The 22,658-nt window shown below is 45.6% G+C and overlaps 1 protein-coding gene across 2 annotated transcripts in view; it reads left to right on the top strand.

Annotated features, from left to right (window-relative positions):
- The first annotated feature begins 6,236 nt into the window (after positions 1-6,236).
- Positions 6,237-22,658, top strand: part of LOC121013687 (histone-arginine methyltransferase CARM1-like) — a 108,494-nt gene continuing 92,072 nt past the window's right edge. Inside the window, exons 1-3 of one of the 2 annotated variants that reach the window (XM_040449445.1) lie at positions 6,237-6,392; positions 11,642-11,748; positions 12,276-12,380. In XM_040449445.1, coding sequence (XP_040305379.1) covers positions 6,290-6,392; positions 11,642-11,748; positions 12,276-12,380 — 315 coding nt within the window. In that variant the 5' untranslated portion in view covers positions 6,237-6,289. The remainder of the gene's footprint in view (positions 6,393-11,641; positions 11,749-12,275; positions 12,381-22,658) is intronic. The other variant, XM_040449447.1, reaches the window with a different exon arrangement.

Raw genomic sequence — 22,658 nt, 5'->3', positions numbered from 1 at the left:
CTGCCTCTGATTCTGTCTCCCTCTCTCTCTGCCCCTTCCCCACTCATGCTCTGTCTCTCTCTGTCTCTCAAAAATGAATAAACGTTAAAAATTAAAAAAAAAAAAAGTCCCCTATTGTGGGACACCTGGGGGGCTCAGTTGGTTAAGTGTCCGACTCTCGATTTCAACTTAGGTCACGAGCCCATCGTTCATGAGATCAAGCCCCAAGTCGGGCTGTGTGCTGACATGTGGAGCCTGTTTGGGATTCTCTGTCTTCCTCTCTCTCTCTCTCTGCCCCACACCTCTCTCTCAAAATAAATAAATAAACTTTTAAAAAAAAAGTTGTATTGGGGCGCCTGCGTGGCTCAGTCGCTTGAGCTTTGGACTTCGGCTCAGGTCATGGTCTCACGGTCCGTGGGTTCAAGCCCCGCGTCGGGCTCTGTGCTGACAGCTCGGAGCCTGGAGCCTGCTTCGGATTCTGTGCCTCCCTCTCTCTCGGCCCCTCCCCTGCTCATGCTCTCTCTCTCTCTCAAAAATAAATAAGACATTAAAAATTTTTTAAATGTTGATTAAAGTTGTTAAATGTCATTAAAATTTTTTTAATGTTTTATTTATTTATGAGAGAGAGACAGACACAGAGAGCGCATGAGCAGGGGAGGGGCCGAGAGAGAGGGCGTTACAGAATCCGAAGCAGGCTCCAGGCTCCGAGCTGTCAGCACAGAGCCCGACGTGCGGCTCGAACCCACAAACGCGAGATCATGACCTGAGCCGAAGTCGGATGCTCAACCGACGGAGCCACCCAGGCGCCCCCTTTTCTTTTTCTTCTTGTCATGATAAGCATACTCTTTAGTCCCCATCACCTGTTTCACCCACCCACCCCACCCACCTCCTGTCTGGTAACCATCTATTTCCAGAACTTTTTTGGGTGTGAAAAGGAATGCAATCAGTAGTTTCTGCAGGATAACCTCCCTTCAGAGCCCCAGAGCCCATCCACTGTATAACGGCATCTGAGTCTCTTCCTTCAGCCTGCGTGACCCTGCTGTCCAGCCACTCATTCTTTTTTGTTTTTAATTTTTTTTAGCGTTTTTTTATTTTTGAGACAGAGAGAGACAGAGTATGAACAGGGGAGGGTCAGAGAGAGAGGGAGACACAGAATCCGAGGCAGGCTCCAGGCTCCGAGCTGCCAGCACAGAGCCCGACGCGGGGCTCGAACTCACGGACCGTGAGATCGTGACCTGAGCCGGAGTCGGACGCTTAACCGACTGAGCCACCCAGGCGCCCCACCGGCAACTCATTCTTAACTAAGGCGGGACACAGGATCCGATGCTCTGCTGGGTGGGATATGGGAATCCAGTGGTAGAAACAGAATGCCAGGAGGTGTGAGCAGGGCCAGAGGCTCTCAGCGAGTGTGGACAGGAATATGGAGCTGGTAAAAACGTGCCACATCAGGGCTGCAACATGATCCAGGACCGGAAGTGTTGACTCAGTCTGCTGCTGGGAGCAAAACGTGGGTTTGGGCTAGCCACAGCTCAAACACTGCAGAAGCCACACAGCTGAATGTGTGTTTTCCATGGCCCACCTTTCCCCAGTTGGCCCCTTGAGGCACACAGATCTTCTCACTTGTACTTCCCGTTGCCATTTATTCTGTCATGTTTCCACTTCTCTCTCAGCCCTGGTCAGTTGTGCTTTGGTCTGTCCTTACTCTTCTTTTTTCTGCTGACAGAAGCCCAGTTTTCCTTTGGGTTCAGACAGGGCTGACTCGAGTCTGGTCAGTGGGCACGGACCCCTGGCCAGAACCACAGACTCAGGAAGGGGTCTTTAATTGAACAGGGTTCAATAAGGTTCGGTCTGGGGCTCTTGTTGGAACGTTTTAGAAAGATTGGCTCTGCTGGGGTGGTTGCGGCGTCATTCCCGAGACGCTGGTGGTAATCTTGTTCTGTGATGGGTCATCTCGTCCTCCTGAGCGTGAAGCCTGAAGCGAGAAATAGGGATTAAGAAAGAGAGAAAGAGACAGTGATAGAAAGCTGGGGAGGCAGAGCTAGGAAACAGAGGGAGAAGTAGAGAGAGGGTGTCTCAGCACTATCCTTTGAGATCCTGGACACAGCCATTCCTGAAAATGGAATTTTAATCCTTGATTTGTCAGTTTTGTGAGCCAGAGCATTTCTCTTTCAGTTCAACTTAGCTGAATTTCCACCACTTGCCAACCAACGAGTTTTCACTCATGTCCTTTGCTTAGAATCTTGGTCCTGCGCGGGGTCAGTCAATTATCCCTCTGTCCAAGGCTGACCCCTGTTCCTTCTGCTTACTGGAGACCACACAGTGCTTAGATTGTGGGCTTTTCCTGTCGGCGGTGGAGCACCAGGGCGGGAGGATGAGGATCCCACGGGGATGAGGGACTTGGCTCAACCTTCAAACAAATGAATAAACCTCCCTCCAAACCTACCTTCACAAATGGTGAGGCCATTTTACATGTTTAGGTCAATGCTGATCATCTCAGTAAGTGTTTAATTGGTTTTTAAGATATGCATGAAAACCGCCTCAGAAACTTGATAAAATTTGTGACCCTTTTTTTTTTTTTTTTGCAGAAGTCTCTAAAGATTTATAGATGTAACAGGTATAGAAAATACTCCCGAACGGCTCTCCCCAGTGCCTTGTACTAATGTTTTGGTTGGACAAAAATAGTGTTAGGTAAGTGGTATATGGATCATGAATTACAGGTTTGGATTGCAAATTGCAAGGCTCGGAGAGAAAAGCAAAGCGAGTCGAACATTCAGTTTCTAAGAGTGCCTCAGTACTTTTGTTTTGAGAGAGGCTGATTTGGCAGTTGCTTTCAAGGAATGCTGACAAGTTTTGTTTTGTTTTTGTTTTTTGGTTTTTTTTTTACCCCGAAAGGAGACAAAAACAGTATGAGAGAGAAATTAGCTGGACGTTTGGTGAAGCCGTCTGTTTGTCTAGTTTTCCCATGTGTACAATAGAAATATCCAGTGTCTTTTTTTTTTAGATGTTTATTTGGTTTGAGAGAGAGAGAGAGAGGGCGAGCGGGGGAGGACTAGAGACAGAGGCAGAGAATCCCAACAGGCTCCACGCTGTCAACGCACAGCCTGACGCAGGGCTCGAACTCACAAACCGTGAGATCATGACCTGAGTCGAAATCAAGAGTCGGGCGCTTAACCGACTGAGTCACCCAAGTGCCCCAGAAATAGCCAGTATCCTGTAATGGTGCTCTGTCGACCGCTCAAGGAATCTACTCTAGGTCTAAATCCTTCTGCTACTTTCCTAAGAAAACCTGCTTGGGGGCGCCTGGGTGGCGCAGTCGGTTGAGCGTCCGACTTCAGCCAGGTCACGATCTCGCGGTCCGGGAGCTCGAGCCCCGCATCGGGCTCTGGGCTGACGGCTCAGAGCCTGGAGCCTGTTTCCGATTCTGTGTCTCCCTCTCTCTCTGCCCCTCCCCCGTTCATGCTCCGTCTCTCTCTGTCCCAAAAATAAATAAAAACGTTGAAAAAAAAATTTAACAAAAAAAGAAAACCTGCTTGTATGAAAAATAAGAAGGGCCGTCCTTCAGTTGAATTTCACTCAGCAGCAGAGTCCCCTGCAAGTATACGTGTGGGGGGTATGTTCAGAGAGAAGACCAGCTTGCAGCTGTTGGCCTCCTACCCATACTGCTCGAGTGATGCCCCCATGGGTACACCTGTTTGTCCAGCTCTGCCCAGATAGGAGGAACAGTGCAGTCTTCCCTAACCCATTTCCATCCCGAGAGGGGGGGCACCCAGACCGTGAAGCTAGGGGAAGGAGAATTGAATGGGGCGAGTCGTTGCTTCGTTGTCTCCTTTGTGTACTGACTGCAGGAAAATAGATCGCTTCCTTAGGTGCCCAGTGCGCTGAGCTTGATTTGGCAAACTTGAGCTGATGAGCTAGAGAAAAAAATAAAAGAGGCTGTCGGTAAATGAGTCACGATAGCCCCAAAGCATGTCTGCTACAGTGTTTAGAGTTTGACATATTATTTAAAAAAGAAGAAGAAGAAGAAGAAATCCACACCGCGATTATCATACTGTCAGTTGTGTATTTTCTGGTACAATTTGGGGACATGTGGCCAGAACAGGTGATGCAGTCAGACAGGTATTACCCTTTTCTGCAAAGAAAGATGCTTGGTAAATAAACTCTGCATGGAAAGCACTACAGACAGTATCTCTTGTAAATAGCAGCTATTTAAGAGAAGCGAGCAAACAAAAACAGATCCCTTCAATCTGGTCTTTTGGAAGGAACAACAATAAGGAAACGGTGACTCTCCGCAGTCTATTGATCCGCGAGTATGACTGCATGCTGAAATTGAAAAGTAATGGCTTGGTGCGAAGAAGCCGAAATCGAGCTCGAGAATCAAAGGAGAATGATGAGAGCCATGGCTGTAGCACGGTTAATGTCTACGTGGTAGAGAAAATTGCATCTTTTTGTTTGTGGTGAAAATGACAAAACATGGCGGTTTAAGCCAGAGCGGCTGCCCTCTTCACAACCAGTGTGGATAAGTGTGTCCTTTGAAAGAAGTCCCCTTTTGACTCACGATTCATGCCTTGCCGGAGGGACTTGGCTTTTGTTAGGAATAGAGGGCATTGCCTCCTTCCTATACGCCCCGCCCTGTGCTTCGCTTCTGGAATCTACCCAACTGGGACCTCTTTATTCCAGAGCCCGGGTTGTGACCCCTCTCCTCCCACCTTTTCTACCCTGAGCGGCCGGAAGAAGGAGCCAATATGCAAACGTGAACATCCATTTAGACTTAATTATGTTCTAAACAGCGGGCCTTTCTTTTCTCTCCTCTGGGAGCCTTCCTGGCCCTACAGAATGAATGGCATCTTGTAAACAAATGATGCCTGCAGATCAAAAAGCTTTTTCATTAAAAAAAAAAAAAGAAAAAAAAAAAGGCGCTTCTTGCCAAAATGTTCTCCAAAGGCAAAAGTATCTGCTGGATTTAAAGATTCCCTCGCTCCTCTTGGCGAAAGTCCCTCCCCCTAGTTTGGAGAATCAAGGAAGAGAAGTTGCGTCTGGCTGCGTCTCATTTTGGGTCCTCCACTGAGAATTGCCACAGACGGGAGGTTTATGTCTCCCCAGAGTTCATATTTTGAAACTTCATCCTCAATGTGGTGGTATTTGAAGGTGGGGTCTTTGGGAAGCGATTATAAAAGAGACCCCGGAGAGGTCCCTTACCACTTTCACCATGGGAGGACACCGCCAGAAGCGAGCCGTCTGCAACACTGGGGCCTGACCATGAGTGGCACCCTGATCTCAGAATTCCCAGCCTCCAGACCTGTGAGAGATGGATTTCTGTTGCTTATAAATCACCCACTCTACGGCACTTTGTTAGAGGGGCCTGGATCGTTTAACACAGTGTCCTCCAGAGTCCTTTCTTCTGGACACCGAGGGGAGGGAGAAGTCAACAATTAAATTTCTTGTCCTTTTAAAAGTGTGTTTAAAAAAAATCCTTCGGGTCGTGATCTCGCGGTTCGTGGGTTCGAGCCCCGCGTCGGGAAGCTCAGTGTCTGTGTCTCTGCCTCAGTCTCTGTGTCTCCCTCTTTGCCCCTCCCCTGCTTGTGCTCTGTCTCTCTATGTCTCTCCAAACTGAACAAACGTTAAAAAAATAATTACAACAGATTTTTTAAAAATCCTCATACCTCGCATGGAAACACAGACATTTTCTTTATTTGTACATATTCATTTAACCACTTAAAGTAAAGGTAAGGGTGGCTTGTAAAGAAAACATTTTCCTGGCAGCCATTGGGACAGAAATCATCATAGGCAGGAGTTAACTGATGCTGCTTCCTGCACTTTCCTGGATACTTCTTAGTTTCTAAATCCCATAAATACATCGTAAACTTGTTACACAAGAGACTCTGAAATGTAGTGTCGGTAGTGTAATAATATTGGATTTTTCAAATAGCAAACATAATAGAGCTGATAGGTACAATTACTGTTTATTTTGGAAGGCTGGTTATGTGTTGCATGGGTACTGCTGTAACCTAAAACTTTGTTGGAACTTCTCTTTGGCCGTCGTCTCCTTTGGAGACGGTTGTCTCCTTTGGAGTCAGTTGGTGAGTGACACAAGACTAGCCGTGTTACTTGATAGTCATAATCTTGTTTGTTAACCAAAAATGATACTTTTCCATGTGTCACGCATCCTGTTTGCTAAATTAGGCACCCTTTATTTTTGGCTGTGTTAAGAGCTCAGATTTCCCCCAAAGTATGGAGACGGTTGAGAATATTCAAAAGACTGTGTGTTGAACAAATGAATTTACTGTAGGCTTTGAAAGCCCAAACAGCTTAGATGCCCAGGATTCAAAGAACTCACACATGGGTGACACAGACCACAGCTGGCTGTCTCTGTGAGATCAGAGGGAATTGGACAGGGGCCAAGAGACCAGAGCTGGGTAAATATTATCTAATATCTTCTGGTATTTTTTTTTTTAGTATGTCTGAGAAATTTCATTTCATTTCATTTCATTTCATTTCATTTCATTTCATTTCATTTCATTTCATTTTTTGGTACATTTGAACATTTCAATAGTCTCAGCAGATTTCAATTATACAATCCACTGTTAGCGACTGTAGTCGCCATGCTATACGTTAGATCCTCAGACCCTGTGCATCTTGTAGCTGAACATTTATATCCCTTTCCTATTCTGCCCCACAGCTCCTGGCAACCACTTTTCTACTCTCTCTTTCTTTCTAGGAGCTTGACTTTTTAAAAGAAGATTCCACGTGTAAGCGATAACGTGCTATATTTGTCTTCCTCTGTCTTACTTCATTTAGCGTCATGCTGTCAAGTTCTATCCATGTGGTCGCAAATGGCAGGATTTCCTTCTGTCTCATGGCTGAATAATATTTCATTGTGGGGAACAGATATTATATAATATGTAATATACATATATATATTAACATAAAGTATTTCTCACATCTTTATCCATTCATCTGTTGACAGACACTTAGGCTCGTTCCCTGTGAATATCGTTGTAATGAACATGGGAGTGCAGACATTGCTGAGATAATGATTTAACTTCCTTTTGGGTTATATACCCAGAAGCGGGATTGCTGGATCAGACGGTTAGTTCTATTTTAACTTCTTGAGGAATTTCCTTACTGTTTTCCGTGGCGGCTGCACCGGTTTACATTCCCGCCAACAGTGCACGAGGGCTCCCTTCTCTCCACATCCTCACCAACACTTGTTATCTTCTGCTTTTTGATGATTGCCATTCTGACAGGTGGGAGGTGATGTCTGGCTGTGGTTTCGATTTGCATTACCTGATGATGAGCGATATGAAGCGTCTTTTCACGTGTCTGATGGCCATCTGCATGCCTTTGGAAGAGTGCCTGTTCAATTCCATTGCCTAGTTTTTAATCAGATTGATTAGGTTTTTTTCCTACTCTGGGGCTGTGTGAGTTCTTGATATATTTTTTAGATATTAACTCCTTATCAGATGTGTGATTTGCCAGTATTTTCTCCCATCCTGTAGGTTGCCTTTTCGCTTTGTTGGTGTTGCCTTTGTGGCACAGAAGCTTTTTAGTTTGATGTCATCCCGCTTCTTTATTTTTCCTGTTGTTGCCTTTGCTTTTGGTGTCAAATTCAAAACATCATTGCCAAGACCAGTGTTGAAGTGTTTGCCCCATTTTCTTCTAGAAGCTTTATGGTTTCAGATTTTACGTTCCACAATTTAATCCATCTTGAGTTGACTGTTAGGCATGGTGTAAGGGGTCCAGTGGATATCCAGAGGCGTGTGTGGATGTCCACTCTGCCCAGCATCATTTATTGCAGAGACTATCCTTTCTCCATTACACCTTCTTCGTTTCTTTGTTGTAATTTGGTTGAGTATATAAACATGAGTTTATCTCTGGGCTCTTTCTTCTGTTCCATTCATCTGTGTGTTTTTATGACAAAGCCATAATGTTTTAATTACTACACCTTTGTAATATAGTTTGAAATCGGAAAGTGTGATGCCTCCAGCCTTGTTCTTCTATCTCAAGAGTGCTTTGGCTGTTGGGGGGTTTTGTGGTTCCATACAAATTTTAGGATTGTTTTCCTGTGAAAAATGCCCTCAGAATTTTGATAGGATGGCACTGAATCAGTAGATTGCTTTGGGTAGTGTGGGACATTTTCGTCATATTAATTCTTCCAAACTATGAGCACAGGATATATTTCCCCTCATTTGTGTCATCTGCAACTTTTTTCATCAACGTCTTACAGATTTTAGCATGTAGATGCTGGTGTCACTTCCTTGATTCCGTTTATTCCTAAATATTTTATTCTTTTTGACGCAGGTTGAAGTGGGATTGCTTTCTAGTGGTTCATTGTTGGTGTTTAGAAACACAGCTGATTTTTGTATATTGATATTGTATCCTGCAACTCTACGGAATTCATTGGTGATAACAGTTTTTTTTTGGTGGAGTCTTTAGAGTTTTCTATAGATAATATCATGTTGTCTGCAAATAGAGACAATTTTGCTTCTCCTTTTCCAATTTGGATGCCTTTTCTTTCCTTGTATTGCCTAATTGCTCTGGCTAGGACTTCTAACACTTTGTTAAAAAGGAATGGCGACAGTGGGCATCCTTGTCTCGTTCCCAGTCTTAGAGGAAAAGCTTTCAATGTTTTACTGTTGAGTATGCTGTCAGCTGGAGGACTGTCAGGTATGGCTTTTGCTGTGTTGAGGTGTGTTCCCTTTTTATACCTGGTTTGTTGCAAGCTTTTATCTAACAAAGTTTTAAAACATTTTTGAAGTTTCAAAATAGTACCCAATGTCTTTTGAAAGGAATAAAATGCAAATATAGAAAATTGTAGTTGAATAGAGTTGGTACTTTTGACCCCCTGTAGAAGTTGACAAGGAAATAATTAGGTCCAAAATTTGAAGGAACATGGTTAGAAATCTTGTTGAAATTAAGATCTCCTAAGTCTGTGAAACTGTTGCCTCTGGGAACAAATCGGAAGAACAAGACCAAAAGGAAACCGTAATTAATGGGCTCTATAGCTTTATGTGTAGTTGAGAGATTCTATATGAAAAGTACTGACCAGAAAAAGCTAACTATTGTTCATGAAAAAGCAGGCTGTAGGAAGGCCTGGGTGGCTCAGTTGGTTAAGCATCCGACTCTTGATTTTGGCTCAAGTCATGATCTCAGGGCCATGGGATCGAGCCCCGTGTCCGGCCTCACACTGGGCATGGAGCCTGCTTGAAATTCTCCGTCTCCCTTACCCCGTATCTTCCCCACTCACAGGCGTGCACGCACACACTCTCAAAAAAAAAAGGAAAAAAGAAAAAAACAGGTTGTAAAGCAGGAGAGTTCAATACTATTGTAAATAATACAGAGAGAGATAAAAATATATGAAAAAAATTACTGGGAGATTTCATCCCAAAATATTATTAGTGGTTATACCTCGGAATTCTTTTTGCTTCTGGGCTTTCTTTTCTGAATTGTTAAATTTCATATGATCACATTATTTACAGAGGTTTTTTTTTTTTTTTAATTGTAAAAGAAAACAGTCAAAAGGTAAATGTCACGGGGGAACAGAAATACCGATTCGTCTGTTGATGGCCCACGTAGGAGGAAATTGTAAAGAATTAGAGTCTCTTTTACTGTATATAGAGTTAGGATACTTATTTTGTACGGAGGTTCTGTTAACTGGAGTTCTCAAGAATGTCTTGTCATCAGAGTCACCAGGGACAGAGTTACAGATACAGGTGCTGGGCTCTGTCATCCCAAAATTGTACGCCAGGGTAGGGACTTGGGGTCCAACTGTAGGGAAATGGCATGTCCCTCTGAAACATACATCCATTAACAGTCATGTCAAGAGACTACTTAAAAATGCGGGAAGTTATTCATGTACTTTTTTCTTCTTCTTCTTCTTCTTTTTTAATGTTTATTTATTCATTTTCAGAGAGAGAGGGAGAAAGAGAAAATCCCAGGCAGGTTCCACTGTCAGCACAGAGCCTGACGTGGGTCTTGATCCCACGAACTGTGAGATCCTGACCTGAGACCATATCAGGTCAGACACCTAACCAATTGAGCCACCCAGGTACCCTGATAGTATCTTAAATTAAAAGATGTATTTATAAAATAATGGGATGAAATTGTGCAAAGAGGAATTTTTCCACACACATACACACACACACACACACACACACACACACACCCCAAGAGAATATACACCGAAACGTGAACAGTAATTAATAGCTTGCATTATGAGATGATTATGTTTATTTTCTTCATTTGGGTTTGTTGCATTTTGTGAATTTTCTACACTTTTTGAACACTGATTTTGTAGTTACGCAAAATTTTTTTGCATTTTTAAACATTATTTTTGAAAAATTTTTAAATTTTAAATTATTTTAAAAATTTTGTGTTTATTTTTGAGAGAGACTGAGAGTGGGGAAGGGGAAGAGAGAGGGGGGACAGAGGATCCAAAGTGGGCCGGGTGCTGACAGCAGAGAGCCTGAGGCAGGACTCAAACCCACAAACCGTGAGATCCTGACCTGAGCTGAAGTCAGACGCTTTACCACCTTAGCCACCCAGGTGCCCCTCAAAGACATTTCTAAGGCAAAAGTCACAAAACTTGACAGCCTTGTAGGCTGTGTTAGCTATTAGTGATACCACTTTGGGGATTTTTTTTGAGCCTTCACTTATGTATTTTTTTCCTCAAATAATAGAAAGCTTTGCCTTGTATTCACATATCTTCAATTATTTTCCTTTTTCTCTGTACACCTAGAGAAATGTGAAAAAGAACCCTGTTGTTACAATAGAATGAGATTATATAGATATACATATGTATATATATCCATTATATGCATATTTTGTATTCACATATATATTTTTTCCTTATCATCAACAATCACCTTCCCCAGAGGACTTACTTAGAATAAACCTGTTTAGCTTTGTGAATGTGGGACGAGGAGCATCCCATGAGCCCAGTCTCTATGTGTTCCATTAAGCTCTCTCATGTGATATTGGTGAATGCAAATATGTGTGACAAGTGTACGTAAGGGCGTCACATCTCAGAGTGGCACCCATAGCCACCTTGCCGTTCCTTATCATGTGTGTGTTTGGGGATGAACACGCCCTTTGAATATTCTTTTTTTTTAAGTTTTTTAATGTTTATTTATTTTTCTGAGAGGGAGAGACAGAGCGTGAGCAGGGGAGGGGCAGAGAGAGAGAGAGGGAAACAGAGAATCCGAAGCAGGCTCCAGGCTCTGAGCTGTCAGCACAGAGCCCGACATGGGGCTCGAACCCATGAACCGTGAGATCATGACCTGAGCTGAAGTTGGGTGCTCAATTGACTGAGCCACCCAGGCGCCCTTTCTTTCTTTCTTTTTTTTTTTTAAGTTTATTTATTTTGAGAGAGAGAGAGAGAAAAAGAGAGGGCATGAGCCAGGGAGGGTGGAGAGGGAAAGAGAGAGAATCCCAAGCAGGCTCTGCACTGCCAGCGTGGAGCCCGATGTAGGGCTCAAACCCAGGATCTGCGAGATCACGACCTGAGCCGAAATCAAGACTTGGATGAATGCTTGACTGACTGAGCCACCCAGGTGCCGTCTGCCCTTTGAATCCTCTACTGTTTTCCCAGAATTTTGTAAAGAGCGTAGTGGTGAATTCTTTGCTTCCCTCCGTGTAGAAACGGGTCTGCTTTTTGTCCCTGCAGATCTCAGCTCATTTTCAAATACCTTGAAAAGCTGCCGGAATGAGAAAAAGGAGTCCTCGGTGTTCAGCCAGCGGACAGAAGAGGCATCAGCCGTGCAGTATTTCCAGGTCAGGAAAGTTGTTCCGGGTGGAACTGAGTTTCCATGTGACGCACACCTGCGGATACACCTGAGCGGGCTAGAGGGCTGGCTTGCCTGATCAGGATGATCATCGTCACTACCTCCTGCTCTCCTCCCGCTCTCACTCAAGACCTCTGTCCAAGTCCTATTTTTCTCTCCTGGCTCATGAGACTCATTAGGGACATCCCTTTGGGCTCTGGCCTTTCTCTCTCTTATCGCTGTTACTCTTGACCCTCATAGCCTCTGCTTTGAGGGGGGACCCTGGGCACTTGTCTGACCAACATCGAGGCCTGAATCTATCTCGTGAAGCAGCTGCTGAAAGTCTGGGGTCCACTTACAGTTCTAGACCTTACAAACAGAGCTAAGAAGGACAGGTCACTGTGTCTTTCAGAGCCTCAGCTTGCCTGTGTATTAGGTTAAGCCTACCTTGACCAAGGTGGCTCTCAGAACCATGTGTGCATGAAGGTGATGACTTATGGGTTGTTGACTGTCCCTGTCCTTGTCTTTCCCCCACAGTTTTATGGCTGCATTTCCCAGCAGCAGAACATGATGCAAGATTTTGTAAGGACAGCCACTTACCACAGAGCCATCCTCCAGAACCACATTGACTTTAGAGACAAGGTAATGCCAGCAGCATGTTATTATCTCAGACCATTTTAAGAAGGCTTGTCAAAAATGAGAATCAAAATTAAGCTTTGGTAGAACCACCGTATGAAGCAATTCCACCCCCTAATTATACATGCCAAAGAATTGAAAGCAGGCATTCAAACAACTATTTGGACATGAATTTTTTTTTTCAACGTTTATTTTATTTTTGGGACAGAGAGAGACAGAGCATGAACGGGGGAGGGGCAGAGAGAGAGGGAGACACAGAATCGGAAACAGGCTCCAGGCTCTGAGCCATCAGCCCAGAGTCCGACGCGGGGCTCCAACTCACGGGCCGCGAGATCGTGACCTGGCTGAAGTCGGACGCTTAACCGACTGCGCCACCCAGGCGCCCCTGGACATGAATGTTTATAGCAACACGATTCACAATAGCCAGAGTGGAAAGAACTCAAATGCCTATCACCTGATGAATGGAAAAACAAAATGTGGTACGTCCATACAACGGAATATTGTGGGCATCGTTCATATTTACCTTATCCACAAAAATAATGCAGTGCTGATACGTGCATCAACATGGGTGAACCACAAAACCTGCTGAGTGAAATGAGTGACAGAAGCTCATAAAGATGATTCCATTTACATGAAACATCCAGAATAGGCAAATCAGAAAGGAGGCGGACTCGTGGGAGCCAGGGGCAGAGGAAGGGAGAGGTGGGGAGTGGTGCTTAATGGGTACGGCGTTTGTTTTTATGGTGATAGAAATGGCTGGAAACTTGAGACAGGTAACAGTTACATAACACAGGGAATGTGCCTGATGGCACTGAATTTTACAATTTAAAATGAGTAATGGTTCCTTTGACGTTATGTGAGTTTTACCTCAATAAAGAAATTAAGTTTCGAGTGCCAGGAACTCAAGAGACTGAATGACCATCTCTTGGTGCATGGAATGGGTTAGGACCTCTATTCCTACCTAATGAATTGCTCTTATTAAGTCACTGTCCCTCGATTTTTTTTCATAGACTCCACAAGTGCCTGCACATATTTCCTTCACAAAATGCATCTGAATGATGAATGACTGCTAACACGTTATGAAAGTATTGTCCATTATTATTCTCCTACCTGTTAAATACAAAGGCAGCATTCAAAATACCATATGGCCCATCTCGGAGGCATGAAGACCGGTCAGTGGAATCAGCAGTCCCAGGATTTAGTTTTATGTTTTCTCCCTAATGAGCTGTGTGATCTTAGGCAAAACACTAAACTTCTCTGAGCGTCGCAATTGATTCTACTGCCACAGTAAATTGTAGACCACAGCCTCTGATATCTGCAGTATTAGCTCCTCCGGAAGGGTATGGTAGAACGTTGAAATAATGATCCTAATGACTCATGGCTCCTCGTGTCCACGCCTATTTGCAAAGTCCTATAGCTTTCCCTTTCATCAAGAGATAGTCTAATGTTTTACTTTTATCTCTGTGCTGTTCGTATGATCTGCTGTCACCAAAGACGATGACAGAGGTCACATCATGTGGATTCCAGAGCCTAGGGCTTAAGGGGCCTTGTGGCTCCTGGCCTTACCCCCTTGGAACCCTGAGATTACCGTACTCAGTGAAGAAGCCCGGTCTAGCCTACTGGGGGTTGAAAGGTCACATAAAAGAGGGCTGAGGCCCTCCAGTCAACAGCCAGCACCGACTGCCAGTCCTGTGAGTGGGGCCACCTTGGCCTGCTGTCTAGCCACCAGCTGAATGCAGAAACGTGAATGCATCCAGGCAAGATCAGCAGAGAAGCTGCCTGGCCCTCCCGTGGAATTGAGAGAAATGATAAATTGTCTCCAGTTTAATCCACTACATTGTGATGTGGCTTCTTCTGCAGCACCAGTTGATTAAAACAGAGAGAAAATTCGTGAGAAAGTAGCGATAAACGGGCACCCAGCTCAAAGCTGATCTGCCACTGGCCTTCGTTCTTCTGTCGTATTCTGCTACTGAGCCCGTCAGAGTTTTTGGTACTTTTTATGTTACGTTGGTTATTCCAGAATTTCCATTTGGCTCTTGTTTCACGGCATCTGTTTCTTGCCTGAGGCTTTCTGTCTTACCCATTGGTTTCAGCAGTGTTCACGATCGCTGGTTGGTGCGTCTTTACCATCGTTTCTGTCAGATCATTCTAACATCCGTGTTGTTGCTGGGTTGGCTTCAGTTGGTTGCGTTTTCCAAGGGAATTGGAACTTCCCTGATTCTTCATATGCCGCGGAATTGTGGATAGCATTCTATGCATTCTGAATATTATGTGAAGAGACTCTAGGTTCTTGCTTAGTGCCTAGGGAAAATGTTATTTGTGTTTTCGTGTTCATTCAGCTTGGTTAGGTTCAGGCTGCGAGTTCCACACCACTAGTTGGCCTTCTGAGGGCTCTGGTTCTCACGTCAGTCCGGTTTTCAAAGCCTTTGGCAATGCTCTTTGGGTCTGCGTGTGTGTGTCACCCGATGGTCAGTCTGGCACCTGGGGAGAGTTCTCAAAGTATTGGTATGCTAATTAAGATCAGATTCCTGCATGTACAGATTGAGGGTGAGCCCAGGAATTTTTTTTTAAAATTTTTTTATAAATTAATTTTATTTATTTATTTTGAGAGAGAGAGAGAGAGAGAGAGCAAGCAGGGTAGGGGCTGTGGGTCGGGGAAGAGAATCCCAAGCAGGCTCCGCACTGTCAATGCAGAGCCCGACGCGGGGCTCAACCTCACGAGCCATGAGTTCATGGCCTCAGCCAAAATCACGAGTCAGGTGCTTAACTGACTGAGCCACCCCAGCGCCCAGCCCAGGAATTTATTCAGAGAAAGAAAACTTTATGGAGTTGCTTTGCCAAACTCCTTCCTCTCCCTGATTTCCCGGTGCTTTCTGATTCCCTGGGACCACTTCTCAGTCTCGGGCTGAAAATCTCGCCCTTTCGTGCGCTTCCACGACTTGGCCTACGCTGGCCAAGCAGAGAGAAGACAAAGAAAGAAGAAAGGCGGCTGGCGGGGCGTTGGTGGTCTCAGCCTTTGGGAATGACAGCGTCGAATGCGGAGGTAGGTTGCCTGCCCTCATCGTTTTGGCTCCTGAGGCAGTCACTACCACTAGATCGCTGGGGGCCGGAACACAGAAGAGAGGAAAGGGGAGGGAAAGAAAGGAAGGAGAGGAGAGAGAAGAGGAAAAGGAAAAAGAAGAGGAAGGGAAAACCGGAGCATTTTCATACTCGAGATTGTAGCGTCCTTTCTTGATGTTGGAACCAGAACTACTAGGTGTCCCCAGGAGCTCTTTTGTCTGCGCCCTGGTGCCTCTTTCCGGTGTGTTGAGTTCAGATCATGGAGGATATGGTTTGGCAGTATTTGAATTCTGGTCTTCCCCAGTCTGCCTGCTACCGTACACATTTTAGAGTCTTCCAAGTACCTGTCCCATGCCTTCTGTATTTAGTGGAAGAGACACGGTACAGTGAATTCTCTCCAACTTACCCAGGGCCACTTGCTTTCTAAAAGGCAAAACTGTGTACTCTGATGATTGAGGGTGATAAGACCAGAGATGGCTGTTTGGCCCCAGGGTCTCAGATGTCTTGTCATATGTCCTGAGGTGCCCGTCACTCTTGCTTTGCCAGTGGGGTCCTGCCTGGTTAATAGATAGGAAGTGAACATCCCTAACAAAGAGGACCTGATTATGGCAGGTGGACAGGATTAGGGGAGAGGGGGGAAGCTTATTTCTTTTGACTCTCCATCTCGTATTCAAGAGAGTGGGCAAGCAATCTTATTGACCTAAGATAGGGATTTTTTGCTAATTGAAAAAAAGAAAATAATCACCTCTAAACTATTGATTGCTTTGTGGTTTGAAGATGTTTCCTGGAGGTAATACTTTTGCTTAGGAAAATTTCTCTCCCTCTGGAGTTGCTTAGTTTTCATCTACAATCTATTTTCTGTGTTATCTATAATCTGTTTTTAATTCTGGGGTTTACAGCTTCTTTTTTTTTTTTAATTTTTTTTCAACGTTTTTTATTTATTTTTGGGACAGAGAGAGACAGAGCATGAACGGGGGAGGGGCAGAGAGAGAGGGAGACACAGAATCGGAAACAGGCTCCAGGCTCTGAGCCATCAGCCCAGAGCCTGACGCGGGGCTCGAACTCCCGGACCGCGAGATCGTGACCTGGCTGAAGTCGGACGCTTAACCGACTGCGCCACCCAGGTGCCCCTCTGGGGTTTACGGCTTCTTAAGACCACTCCCCAAACGACTGATCATGTGAATAGTTTGCATTCTGATCTTCCACAGAATTTCACATGGATTATGTCACTTGACCCTTTCATTTGTGTTATCTTTTCATCCACAAAAATGAAGATACTGGCCCGGATCATCTTTAAGGTCACTCACAGCTGTAACCTCATTTGATTTTGCAAAATATCCTTTTCCTGCCGGCCTGAAATGGGTTTGTCTGCCAGTGAAATAAAATAGACGTCTATCTGTTGGGGTTTATGAAGGTGAAAATTAATCACATGGTTGATAATTAATTATATCTCTTTTCCCTTCTGAGTTCTGAACCAATTTAGAAATAGACCCAGATGTCAGGTAGAAATAATATCAGCTTTATGGTTAGTAGTGCTGCTTGGAGAACAAGGCTTGGACCTGTGGCCAAATAAGGCCTTCCTATTTCTTTCCCCCACAGACTGAACTTTTCCACCCATTTGTATCCTGGACGGCCAGTCTCCCCAGACAAACCCTGCTATCCCAAAACTACCATAGACAGGGTGGTTTAAACAACACATATTTATTTGTCATAGTCCTGGAGGCTGGGAAGTCCAAGGTCAGAGTGTTGGTAGAGCCGGTGTCTGGGGAGGAGTCATGCCCTGGCTCATACATAGGTCGTCTTGTTATATCTTCACACGACCCAGAAGAACACGAAGCGAGTTATTTAATGTCTCTCCGTATAAGGGTCCGAATCCCCTTCACGACGGCTCCGCCCTTGTGACCGCGTCCCTTCCCAAAGGCCCCATCTCCAAATACCATCCCACTGGGGATTAGAGTTTCAACATTTGAATTTTAGAGGGACACAGATACTCAGTCCACAGAGCAGGTTCCTTTGATCTTGATTATAATTTTGTGAGATAAAAGCCTACATCACTGCCCCTTTAGAGACAAAAGAGCTAAGGCCCGCGGATGCTATTAACTTACCTGATTTTATACAACTAGGAAATGAAAAGGCCAGGATTGGAACCCAGTTAGTCTTACTTTAGAGCACCCCCCCACCCAAATATGAACCCCGGAAAGGGACTGCTAAAATTGCCAAGGGAGAATTTTGTCTCTCTGAGCTTAAGGACAGCGTGGAAACATTTGGTCACTCAGATATCCCCGTGCATGTAGGAGGCAGCATGGTGCAATGGTTATGGTCGAGTTCCAGAACTGGAAAGCCAAGTTCGGACAGCAGCCTGGCCACTCACCACGCACCTGCCGTAGGCCTTTATCCTGTTTGCTTTGACGTCTTTGGCTAGTTGGCTGCTACCGGCTCTGGGCTTTAATATCCTTTATCTGTTAGAGTGGCGACTACTTCTTGGAGTCCTTGCTAGGTTAAGATGATACATTGCATATGGAAGGCTCGGTGACCCTTGGTAGCAACTCAGTACCTTGTAGCAAGTATTATTATTGTCACTGATGGTGTTGGGCATGGTGGTGTGGGTTCTGCCTCTGCTATAGTTTCAAATCTTGATTTCTTTTTTCCCATGCTGCCTCCCCCATGCACTTTTAATGAAAAGCCTTTCTTGGCCAGAGCACTGCTGGCTGAAGACTCCGTTTGGAATCCATCCAGGAAACTGACCCCTGCTGGAACTCACCCCCTCCCCCTCCTCAGAGTTTCTGTTAATTGCCATCTGGCTATTTTTAGTTTCTTCAAGGGTATGCAGGGTCCAAGCAGGGAAAGTCCATCCTGCTGAGGGTGTGGGGCTGTGTGAGCGGTAGGGTTTTAATTTGGAAATGTTTTGACACTTCATTTGTCAGGGCACCAGTTGCGGGAACCTTGGGAGAATAAGCGGGAGCCGGGAGCTTATTACTTTGTTTTTTGTTTTTTGTTTTTTTTTTTTAAATCAGCTTTTTCACAGAGGAGAGAATCCCCCGCCGCAACAGCTGCTTGGTGCATTCAAATGTGCAGTTGGCTTAGGCCGAAGGGATTCGGGGATTTGAAAGCTTAAAAAAAAAAACCCGTAAATAACAACAACAAACATGCAAAAGTAACCCACTCCCGATTGTCAGCTGATACTCTGATTTGCAGAGCCTGAGCTCCAGGCCCCTCCACCGTGACTTTTCTTCGCTGTGGGCTTATCATCAGCTTGCTCAAAGGCCCTGGAGTCTGCCTCTCATCCTCCTCAGAAGTTCTCCTCCCGCTTTGAAACGCTGCAGAGTCTTGGCTAAGCCCACACACTAATGAGGTCTGACCTTCATCATCGACAGGAAGAAAGCTGCCGCACAGGCCCGCCCAGGAGTCCTGTCTGTATGGGATGAAACAGCTCTTGCCTCCTCATTTTAAAAACAAAACAAAACAAAACAAAAAAAGGGAGGGGGTGCGCCAGAATAGCTCAGCCAGTTTTAAGTGACCGACTTCGGCTCAGGTCATGATCTTGCGGTTCGTGGGTTCGAGCACCGCATCAGACTCTGTGCTGACAGCTCAGAGCCTGGAGCCTGCTTCCAATTCTGTGTCTCCCTCTCTCTCTGCCCCTTGCCCACTCACGCTCTGTCTCTCTCTCAAAAATAAATGCACATTAAAAAAATATTAAAAAAAAAAAAACACCAACAAAACAAAACCTCTTTAATGCGGTATGGATCAGGTCAAAAAATGATACATATTTGACATGTGCAACTTGTTGATGGATATTGGAGGCATCTGCGTATATCCGGGAAACCATCACCACAGTCTCTGCCATAAACGTATCCATCACATCACTTCCAAAGTTTCGTCCTGCTGTTTACTTAATATTCTGTGATAAGAACACTTAACAGCAGATCCATCCCCTTAGCAAATGTTGAAGTATGTGACGCAGCATCGTTAGTAGCAAACAGCGTGCAATGGACATCCAGGAATTCAGAGTTGAGTTGCTCCTCTCACGCAGCTGAAACTTCATACCCTTTGACTAATGCTTTCCTATTTCTCCTGCTCCCCAGCCCCTAGCGACCAGCATTTGCTCTCGGCTTCAATGAATTTGACTATTTGAGATGCTTTGATTCAAGGGAAATCGTGTAGCCTTTGTCCTTCTGTGTCTGGCTTATTTGATTGAACGGAATGCCCTCCAGATTCATCCTTGGTGTTGCTCATGGCGGAATCCCCCTTTTAAGGAAGACTAATATTCATTGTATGTATATACCACGTTTTCAAAAATCCATTCTTTACATCTTCCGCTTCTCGCCCCTGAGCATCATCTTTGACCTGGTGACAGCAAAACCCTTGCTCAGTGCTGTGTAGGGAGGCAGGAAGAAAAGAGATCACTCCTGATTCCTGCTAGGTGCTTGGCATACCTTAACTCCGTTAGTACTTGTGTGTTAACTTGTTAGCTGCCAAGTTCAAAAGCCAGCTCTCCCGACTTGAGGGAAGGAAAGAGAGAAAATAATTTCTTTAAAGGATACGGGGTCATCAGACAGTAGGCGTGGAGGCTCCGTGACCAAGAATAAGTTCCAAAGTCACATTGTACAGTTGGTCTCAGAGAGACAGCAGTGCAGCCAGACATGGGCACCATGCCTGCCCAGCCTTCACCCTCTGGTGCCCTTGAGTGTTGTCCTTAGAACTCCCCTCTGGTGAGCTGGAACCCGGACGCAGTTGTGACCTCCCCTGAGCGGATTCTCTGGCAGCCCCGAATCCTCACATTCCGAGCTTCGCCTGCAAAACGCATCTTACTGGTGGAACTTTGGGCCTGCCTCTGATTCAGCTTCGAGGGTGCGACAAAGGACCATCGGACGCCTTCAGCTTCCCTGCTGGGAGGCTGGTGCTGCCTCAGAAGTGGGGCGTTGTCCAAACACAGGAAGCGGTTCAGATGCTGCGAGGCATAGGAATGGCAAATGCCCACCGTACCATGCAGCGAACAACCACGATACCTGTTGTCTAATAGTACAGATAAAGGGACCAGATGCATACATTTGACTAACTTGCTTTAGGGTGCACAGCTACTGAGTGGTAGAGTTATAGGGAAGCTCAGGTCTCTCTCTCTCTCCCCCTCTCCGAAAGACCTGAGTAATGCATTTGTTTTCCTATGGCTTGGACTTTGGAGGCTGTTTTCATTTCCTAGGGCTGCCTTACGAGCTCAGTAGCTTAGAACAACAGAAATTTATTCTCTCCCTGTTCTGGAGGCCAGAAGTTCAAAATCAAGGTGTCCCAGGGCCATGTTCCTTCTAAAGGCCCTGGGGGGAGGGGGTGGGCTTCCTGGCCCCTTCGTAGTTCCTTGTGGTTGTTGGCAATCTTTGGCGGTCCTCGACTTGTAGATGCATCGTTCCAATCTCTGTCTCCATTGTCTGTAACAATGTCTCTATGTGTCTTTGTGTGTTAATCTGTCTCTTCCTCTAATGATACCTATTATAATCCAGTATGTTGTTATCGGAACTTAATTATCTATAAAAACCTTATTTCCAAATAAAGTCACATTCATAGGTTTTGGGTGGACGTGAATTCTGGGAGACACTGTTCAACCCACTCCGGAGGCCAAGATTCGTGCTAGATTGTATACCACAGGAACTCGTCCCAGGGATTGATTCTGTGAGGTAGGGGTGAGCAGAAAGATAGAGAAATGGGCCTTGGCCTTTTTTTTCTTTTTTTTTTTTTTTTTTAAGTTTATTTCTTTTGAGAGAGAGAGAGAGAGACTGAGCATGCAAGCACGGGAGGGGCAGAGAGAAAGGGAGAGAAAGAATCCCAAGCAGGCTCTCCGCTGTCAGCACAGAGCCCGTAGCGGGGCTCGAACCCACAAACCAGGAGATCGTGGCCTGAGCCAAAACCAAGAGTCAGGACCTTAACTGCCTGAGCTACGCAGGTGCCGTGAAAAATGGACTTTGGTCTTAACTGATCTCTTTGGCCCCTTGAGCCTTAAGGGAGCCTCTGCGTAGATTTCCCTTCGCAGCATGTGAAGGGAATGCTTCTACGTAGAATGGTTCTCTGCGTAGAATGGGAGTGTGAAGGCAGATGGCGTGTCTGTGCCAGGATTCTCCTGACCCTGAATAGCAGCCGCTGCCGGAAGACCACAGGGAGAAAGATGCCAGGGCCGTCAGAGGAAACTGCTTTCGTTTGGTACGAGAGCAAAGCGCAGCTTTCAGGGAGAGCCAAGGAGACTGAATACGCGGTGGTTTCAGACTCTTTTTTAGGGCATTTGGGCATGAGGGAGCGGGGGGCTTCCATGCACTAGATGGATTTCTAGCCAAGATACCTGTGCTCAGAGCCCATCTCTGCGTCTTTCAAGATGGTGACAAGCGCCCTTACTCTTTCTGAGGTTCATGGTGAATGGAGATGAGACTGACTCAGACCCGGCAGCACCGCGGGGTGATGGCACTATAGCAGTCGACCGTCAGGCCTCCGTGGTTTAAGCCACCAGAGCTTACGTCCCAGCCAATCCATTAGGGGCTGGCTGAGGGCCCCGCCTCGTCTTAGGCTCACCCCAGGCCCCAGACTGCAGGAGCGGCCTCCACGTGAAACACGCAGGGAGAGGGAGAGAATGGCAGACCCCATCCCCGAGTTCTTCAGTCTTCCAACCAGAAGTGACCCACGGTACTTCTGACCACGTCACGGGGGCCGAAGCAAGTCATGGGGTCACTGCTAATTCGAAAGAGCAAGGAGATGCAATCCTACCGCGTGCACATAAGGAGTACCAAAAATAGTCGGTAAATGGCACTGATGACCATCATACCAGATGCTGCTTTTGCAAAATCGTTCAAGAAGGGACAGATTGCTAAGGTGGTATTGTCAATGCATCAGCTGTGCGTGAGAGGGAACTAGGGGAAAAAGCGGGAGGGTTTGAAGGATTAATATCTCACTGCTGTGGTTTTATTGGTTAACTTACTATTAACTTCTGCCTGATGGATTGCCTACCCACTGGATACGAGGCATTTTAGAAAGTTCCTAGGGTTGAATTTCTAAACCTCCCTGTTCCCTCTAAGGCAGTACTTCTGAGGCAGTGCCCAGGATTAGGCAGAACCCTCTGTGCAGCCATCATTTCTAAGGTACGTGATTGTTTTAGTGTCCACTTTCCAGTATAAGAACGTAAGTAGGCAAACAGGATAAAATCAATAAGCAGTTACATAGGACCGCACGATCCATGAAAAAGGCAGTTGT

Source organism: Herpailurus yagouaroundi, unplaced genomic scaffold, assembly GCF_014898765.1.
Source record: "Herpailurus yagouaroundi ecotype Mexico unplaced genomic scaffold, PumYag 199, whole genome shotgun sequence".
Lineage (NCBI taxonomy): Eukaryota > Metazoa > Chordata > Mammalia > Carnivora > Felidae > Herpailurus > Herpailurus yagouaroundi.
This window is presented reverse-complemented; position numbering and strand designations above follow the sequence as displayed.